This window comes from Microplitis demolitor, chromosome 3 (genome assembly GCF_026212275.2).
Source record: "Microplitis demolitor isolate Queensland-Clemson2020A chromosome 3, iyMicDemo2.1a, whole genome shotgun sequence".
Lineage (NCBI taxonomy): Eukaryota > Metazoa > Arthropoda > Insecta > Hymenoptera > Braconidae > Microplitis > Microplitis demolitor.
In genome coordinates, this window is record NC_068547.1 from 15,044,265 (window position 1) to 15,053,086 (window position 8,822).

Here is an 8,822-nt window from a genome sequence, read left to right on the forward strand (position 1 = left end):
GACTTGATTATTTGAGTTAAGTAATATCATAAACTTTTCTTTATTGTAAGTTCTTAACGGACTAGAGGATCAGACTACAATCCAGCAATCACCATAGTTAAACAGCATCGGCGTAGGAAATTGATTGGACGGGTGACTTCGTAGTAAAGTAGTGGTCAACGGATAGTAATTTATTTTTTTTTTATCTAAATGAAACCAACATTTATCTTGTTGAAGACAATAAATCCTAAATAAATTACTTAATTAATAATTTAAAGATATTCTAAATGAGATTCTAAAAATGACTATATTCGTTCATGCATGATTATATATAAACATATATGATTATATATAATCAGATCTGGCCAATTTTTGGATCCAATTATATATGATCATGTATAAATAGATCTGATCATATCTGTTCATATATGAACAGATCAAGTTATGTATGATCAGACCTGGCCAATAGTATTACGCGCCTCCTCCTCAAGATCACCAGACATAGTACCTACTCCAATGCTCAGAAAGTCACAAAGTTTAAAGTAAGAACTAAAAAAAATTTATTAGTTGCTTACTTTACTATGGTATGTATTGTACATATATAGATATCTATAAAAACGATCTTCATTCCTTTTCTTTGTGCTCAAGAAAACGTCACATTTAATTTTTATTTCATATAAATTATTTTATATTTCAAATTAATATCACCAATATTGATATTTTTATTTCCGAAATATGGATTGGATTTCGGAAATTAATTCATTGAAACGAAAATTGGAGCGGCAAGACGATGAAATCCGTCATTTACGAAAGCATAAAAAACATCGTAAGTCTGACATTTCAAATAAATTTCAGTCTTTATCCTTCAAGTAAGGTTTTCATCTCAAATTATGCGTTCAAGTAACGCTATTAATTACAGTCTTATGTAATTAATAAAATATAAATAAACAAGTTTTCATTAAAATTCTTTTATTGGATATAATAAAAAAAAAAAAAAAATGTTAGTCCAAGTGACTATTATGAAATTAATTTAGTGTCAAGTACACTTAATTATCTCCCATTCATAATGATGTAGTTATTCGTTGGGAGGATATTATTAAAAAAGGTCTACCGGAAGAAGAAAGAAAATCTGTTTCCAAAAAACATCTCACTCCAGAAAATTGTATTTTTTTTTAACCTCCAAAATTGAATGCTGAAATTAAAGCGTCATTATTGGATCCAATCATAAATAGAGACAAAAAGATAGTGGATAAACAACAAAAAGTTTCAGTATGCTTATCCACTGTAGGCTCTATGTTATCTAACCTGCTTAAAGGTATTTCTTCGGATTCTCTCGCTTCAATATCTAATTTAAGTGATATAGGTCGAATTTTGGTAGACCTTCAACGGGATGAGACCTTGACAAGACGGCTTATTATACGTTTTAATCTGAATTCTTCAATTAAAGAAACATTAATTGCTACTACCGCTGATGAATGACTATTTGGTAAAGATCTTGGCGAAAATTTGAAAATGGCAAAATCTCTAGAAAGATCATCAAAAGATCTCAAACCGTCAATTAAATCTTCAACAAATTTTTCTCAAAAATCTTCAAAAAACTTGAAGGGCCCTCGCCGTCAACCTTACAGTCATCAGTTGTCAACGGGGGAGCAACACAAAACGACCAATCAGCTTCCAAAAACCTCCAGTTACCGTCAGTCTTGGAAAAAACAGGGGGGACCAGTCTCCTCGAAGAAACGACGTTAGTCCAACCGGTAAGTGTTTTGGCTGGACGTTTAAAATATTTTTTACCTTTGTGGAAAAAATTATTTTCTGATAAAACGATTTTAAGTTGGTTAAATGGTTATGTCATCCCTTTTACCAATATACCCAAACAAAAAGTATCACCTAAGGAACCATGTTGATCTCTATCTGAAAAATTACAATTATCTAATCATATTAGAGAATTATTAGAGAAAGGTGCAATTCAACAATGTTTAGTAGATAAAGATCAATTTATTTCAAGTATCTTTCTTATTCCTAAACCAGATGGTACAAGTCGATTCATTTTAAATCTTAAAAAGTTGAATGAATTCCTCGAAACTGAACATTTTAAATTGGAAGATATGAGAACTGCTCGTGATTTAATTCGCCCTTCTTGTTTTATGGCAACAGTAGATCTCAAGGATGCCTACTATCTTATTCCTATTGCGAATTCTTACAAAAAATATCTAAAATTTATATTTAATGGTTTATTATATGAATTTAATTGTTTACCATTTGGTTTAAACACTGCACCATACGTTTTTACTAAATTAATGAAACCTATCATTTCTTTTCTAAGAGAACAAGGATTCTCTTCTGTCATTTACATCGATGATTTTTTATTAATCGGTTATTCTAGAGAAGAATGCTTAGCTAATATCCGACAAACAATTTCTTTATTAGAAAGTCTTGGATTTATTATCAATCAACAAAAAAGTATTCTTGTACCATCTCAAAAACAAAAATTCTTAAGCTTTATTTTGAATTCCAAGGATATGAAAATTGAATTATCCATTACTAAAGTTACAAATACACTTAACCTATTACAAAAATTCAAGGTCAATTCTCGTCATAAAATTAGAGATTTCGCTTCTTTAATTGGAATTTTAGGATCTTTATGCCCTGCAGCTAGATATAGTTGGGTATACATGAAAAGTTTAGAGCGAGAAAAGTTTCTTGCTTTGGAAAAATGCAAGAGTAATTATGAAGCGTCAATAGTGTTATCTTCATTAGTTGCTGAGGATCTTACTTGGTGGAAGTTACATATCAAGAATATTTTTAATCCAATTAAAAGTCTCACATATGTTTTAGAGATTTTTTCTGACGCATCGCTCACTGGTTGGAGTGCTTGCTGTGGTACAGAAAAAGCTCATGGATTTTGGAATAATGATGAACGTAAAAATCCAATTAATTTTTTGGAATTGCAGGCTGCATTTTTCGGCTTAAAATGTTTCGCTAGTAAGCTGAGATATTGTGATATCCTCTTACGTATCGACAATACTACAGCTATTGCTTATATAAGTCGAATGGGTGGAATTCAATTTGAAAATCTTAGTAAAATTTCTAAATTCATTTGGAAGTGGTGTGAGATAAGAAATATTTTTATTTTAGCTTCTTACATTAGTTCTAAAGATAATATAACTGCTGATTATGAATCTCGACGATTAGAATCAGAAACTGAATACAGCTTATCTTTACAAGCTTTCACTCAACTTTGTGAAACGTTTGGTTATCCGGAAATCGATCTTTTTGCTAGTCGTATTAATACCAAATGCTACAAATACGTTTCATGGAAAAAAGTTCCAGGATCAATTGCAATTGATGCATTTACACTAGATTGGAGCAAATTTTTCTTTTACGCTTTCCCTCCCTTTGCGTTGATTCCAAAGGTATTAAAAAAAATTGAAAGTGATAATACCAGAGGTTTACTAATAGTTCCTAATTGGCCATCGCAAGCATGGTTCTCTCGGTGTATGTCAATGTTTGAATCTCCACCTATAATTTTTAAACCAAGTTTAAATCTACTTTCTTCCTCTAATAGGGAACCTCATCCTCTCAACTCCCAGCTTTCCCTGGTGGGAGGAATCTTATCAAGCAAATGTATAGCTTGAAAGAAATTTCCTCTACTACAAGTGAAATAAGTATTGCTTCACTTTCGGACTCCAGTTTACGCCAATATGAATCAGCATTGAAAAAATGGTGGAATTTTTGTCATCTTACGAATACTTCTGTTTTCACAGCAAAAATTCCGGATGTTCTAAGATTCCTAACAAGCGAAGTGGATAAAGGAGCATCTTATGGATCTGTCAACTCCCTAAGATCAGCTGTTGCTTTAATTTTAGGTCCAGAATTAAGTGAAAATCCGGATGTAAAAAGATTTTGTAAAGGAGTATCAAAAATTCGACCACCTCGTCCTAAATATGATAGTACTTGGAACCCTAAAATTTTCCTTGATTTTGTATCAAAATGGTTCCCAAATGATGACTTATCTTTACAACATTTGTCGTATAAAGTAGTGGTTCTTTTAGCCCTCACTACTGGTCACAGAATCCAAACTTTAGCTGCCATCAATTTAAATAATATAGACCAATCGGATGATCGTATTGAAATTAAAATTACAAGTCAATTAAAAACGTCAGGACCAAAATCAACTCAACCAAATTTGATCCTTCCTTTTTTTACTGAGGATACATCAATTTGTGTTGCTTCAACTCTTTTAAATTATTTAAAACGGACTAAAGATTTTCGAGGCAGTACATCAAATCTATTTATTTCTTGGAAAAAACCTCATAATGCAGTTTCTACTCAAACTTTAAGTAGATGGATCAAAGAAGTCCTTCATCTAAGTGGAATAGATACCTCAAAATTTACTGCTTACAGCACACGACATGCTTCAACTTCTTCAGCAAAAAAGAACGGAGTAAACATAGATTTAATTCAAAAAACTGCAGGTTGGACCCAATCTTCGCAAACTTTTGCAAGATTTTATGATCGTAAGATCATAGAAGATTGTACTATTTTTGCCAAAACTGTTTTGAGTACAAAAAAATAATTAATTTATTGTTCAAATACATATAATTGTTTACTTCTATTCCTTGGAAGATAATAATAAAATAATTGTTTCTTTTTTAAAAAAAAAAAATTTTTTTTATTAATACTCATGAATCTCCCGATACTCTTCTTTAAGCATCTACGCCTGGTAATCTTGAGGAGGAGGCGCGTAATACAATTTAACGATTAAACGAACTTACCTGTAAGTGAAGTTCTATCGTAATTGTATGAAGCGCCTCCTCCGAAAAGATCAGTCCCACCCAGCCCTTTAAAAATTTTTTTTTTTTTTAGCCCATTTTTACATTCGTATCGGTAGATCTTTAAAATAATGAAGATCGTTTTTATAGATATCTATAAATATACAATACATACCATAGTAAAGTAAGCAACTAATAAATTTTTTTTAGTTCTTACTTTAAACTTTGTGACTTTCTGAGCATTGGAGTAGGTACTACGTCTGGTGATCTTTTCGGAGGAGGCGCTTCATACAATTACGATAGAACTTCACTTACAGGTAAGTTCGTTTAATCGTTAAATTTTTAGATCTGATCATATATAGACAATTATGCATGGTCATATGTGATTAGACAAAATCTTTTTTCATCGGGTATTTATGACAAAATCTCAAGTTGTTTTGAAGCGTATATATTAGGGTGGCGCAAAAAAACCGACTATTTTTTTTCGAGTCTCTTATGAAAATTTGTTGGTTTACGATGTTTTAAGAAGCCTCTCCAAAAATCAGCTCGATAAACAATTTTTAAGGGGTCGCTCACGAATTTCAATAATATAAAAAATGATCGAAATTTGAATTTTTTATTTCAAAATTTTTTCTTTCTCGTGGCAGCAATAGTTTATATTTGTGAAATCATGACTATGCTCAAAATTTAAGCCCAAAATTTAAATATTTAAGCCTCGCTCAAGAATTTTGAATGTTTCCGAGTGATGTTTTTTGGACGTTTTCGAGCGACGTTTAAATATTAAAAACAAAGCTTATCGATTTTTTTACCATCAATTTGCATGACAATGAATGAAAATGTAACCCTAGAAATAGAAATAATAAGTTGTTTACATACTTTTTTATTTTTTAATTCAATTTTTAGGTTTTTTGCTTATTCAAAACTTACCAAATTTTATTGTTTAAGATTGTCCTCTGTAATTTTGGTTATGAAAATTTTATATTTTAAGGAAATGACAATAATTGAGTTATAAAAAACTACAAAAACCAATTCAAAGTATTAGTTACATATTATCAGTTAATGTTCGAAATTCTTGAGCGCCGTTCAAATATTTGAATCTTGGGCTCAAAATTTCAACATAGTCATGATTTTACAAATATAAACTATTGCTGCCACGAGGGAGAAAAAATTTTAAAATATAAATTCAAATTTCGATCATTTTCGATATTTTCAAAATTCGTGAGCGACCTCTTAAAAATTTTTTATCGAGCTGATTTTTGGAGATGCTTCTTAAAACATCGTAAACCAACAAATTTTCATAAGACTCGAAAAGAAAATAGTCGGTTTTTTTGCGCCACCCTTATATATATACTGTAAATCATTATTTATAATTAACCAAGCTGAAAAAATATATATGTGTAAAATAAAATAAATAAAATCCATCTGTATTGTAAAAACCTTTCACAAAAGACCAATGCTCGACGTAAAGTATAACGATGAGCTTCGTTTCCGTTTCCGGCCTACATGATTTTCGCTCCGTCAACTCCATTCTTATACTGCTCGACTCTGCGCACGCTTCTCATTTTCTCCGACTATCTTATGTATTACTGTACGCTACCATCGTTCTTTAACTGTCGGAGATTTCTCTTTTTATGTTGGATCTCAAATCCTTGCTGATTGTGTATTCTTTACAAATGTAATTAAACATTTTTTTTTCATATTACTTATTGTAGTAATCAATTTTAGCCAAAGTAAATGATGCATGCTAACACAATAAAATTAAAACAAAAAAAAAATTGTATTTACCTGGCTACTTTGACAGTAATATTTTTACAAATGGATGCCATTGAAAACGTAGAAACTCCAAAACGATTGACTACTTTGATAAGAATTGTTGGATTTTTACAGCTAACATGTATATCCGACAAGGTTATATATATTGTCTTATTGAGAAGGTTTGCATGTTTTAGGTTTCCACTATATTAAATTGGTGTTAATACCGTACGATGGACGGTGTGGCTCAATAAGTTATAGATCAAATTGAACGGAATATAGTATAGTGCCGGATAGCTCAACTGGTAGAGCACTCGGCGCGATACCGACATGGTCTGGGTTCGATTCCCAGTTCGGGCTATCTATATTTTTCTCAATTTATCTATAAATTGTCTTATTGAGAAGGTTTGCATGTTTTAGGTTTCCACTATATTAAATTGGTGTTAATACCGTACGATGGACGGCGTGGCTCAATAAGTTATAGATCAAATTGAACGGAATGTAGTATAATGCCGGATAGCTCTACTGGTAGAGCACTCGGCGCGATACCGACATGGTCTGGGTTCGATTCCCAGTTAAATTAAATTGGTCCAATTTAATATAGTGGAAACCTAAAACATGCAAACCTTCTCAATAAGACAATTTATAGTTAAATTGAGAAAAATATAGATAGCCCGAACTGGGAATCGAACCCAGACCATGTCGGTATCGCGCCGAGTGCTTTACCAGTTGAGCTATCCGGCATTATACTATATTCCGTTCAATTTGATCTATAACTTATTGAGCCACGCCGTCCATCGTACGGTATTAACACCAATTTAATATAGTTGAAACCTAAAACATGCAAACCTTCTCAATAAGACAATTTATAGATAAATTGAGAAAAATATAGATAGCCCGAACTGGGAATCGAACCCAGACCATGTCGGTATCGCGCCGAGTGCTCTACCAGTTGAGCTATCCGGCACTATACTATATTCCGTTCAATTTGATCTATAACTTATTGAGCCACACCGTCCATCGTACGGTATTAACACCAATTTAATATAGTGGAAACCTAAAACATGCAATATATATATATCAGGGTGCTTCGTTTCCGGCGAAAGTATTTTTTTTGTTGCTCATCAAGCAAAATATTGTTTTTTATGCTAAAACAAAAATTCCTGCCAAGTTTGAGCTCTTAATACCAATCCTAAGTATTTTCCATTCGATTTCCAAGATTTCCCATTTAAAATACACGTAAATTAAATTACTTTTTTTTTAACTTTCTAATACTCAACTGCGTTTTATGATATCGACGCGGTTTAAGTCGCAAATTGTAGGGTATCTGGTGTTCTTCAAAAGTACCCATAGTATCTTAGCTGTAATTCCATTTGTTTCACTGATGTCCGCTGAGGGAATCATTTTTCGTATCAAATTGACCTTTATTGGTTTGCAGAACGTAAACCAATGAATGCACACAAAAAATGTAAATGAGAATTTTATAGGAAATTTTATTCCCTTCAAGAAAAGTTCCATGAATCAAGTCGCTAAAGTCCATAGTTTCCGAGTTATATGAGTTTTAATAATTTAAAAAATATAATATTAAAAAAAATGACAATTTCTATTTATTTTTTTAAATTATTAAAATACTATAACTTGGAAACTATGGACTTTAGCGACTTGACTTTTAAGAATTTTTTTTTAAGGGAATAAAATTTTCTATAAAATTCCCGTTCACATTTTTGGTGTGTATTCATTGGTTTACGTTCTGCAAGCCATTAAAGGTCAATTTGATACGAAAAATGACTTCCTCAGCGGACATCAGTGAAAAAGTTGGAATTACAACTAAGTTACTATGATGGGCACTTTTGAAGAACACTAAATGCCCTACAATTTGCGACTAAAACCGCGTCGATATCATAAAACGCAGCTGAGTATTAAAAAGTTAAAAAAAAAGTAATTTAATTTACGTGTATTTTAAATGGGAAATCTTGGAAATCAAATGGAAAGTACTTAGGATTGGAATTAAGAGCTCAAACTTGGCAGGAATTTTTGTTTTAGCATAAAAAATAATATTTGGCTTAATGAGCAACAAAAAAATACTTTCGCCGGAAACGAAGCACCGGAATATATACATATATATATATATATATATATATATATATATATATATATATATTTATATATATGACTAGAGTAATCCCTAGTGACCGCTCACCCTCCAATGCCAAAGCGGGTCTTGGACTTCAGACTGTAGCTCTCGAGATTTCTTTCCTGAAAAGAAAACGGAATTGAAAACGGCTTTTCGAAATTGCACGTCTACCATCCCTCGGGAGA

At 31.6% G+C, this 8,822-nt stretch overlaps 1 protein-coding gene across 1 annotated transcript; it reads left to right on the forward strand.

Annotated features, from left to right (window-relative positions):
- The first annotated feature begins 1,491 nt into the window (after window positions 1–1,491).
- Window positions 1,492–4,555, forward strand: LOC128667449 (uncharacterized). Its single transcript, XM_053737405.1, has 4 exons — window positions 1,492–1,720; window positions 2,815–2,961; window positions 3,115–3,392; window positions 3,545–4,555. Exons 1-4 carry the CDS (start codon window positions 1,492–1,494, stop codon window positions 4,553–4,555), a joined length of 1,665 nt encoding a protein of 554 aa, XP_053593380.1.
- Window positions 4,556–8,822: the final 4,267 nt, after the last annotated feature.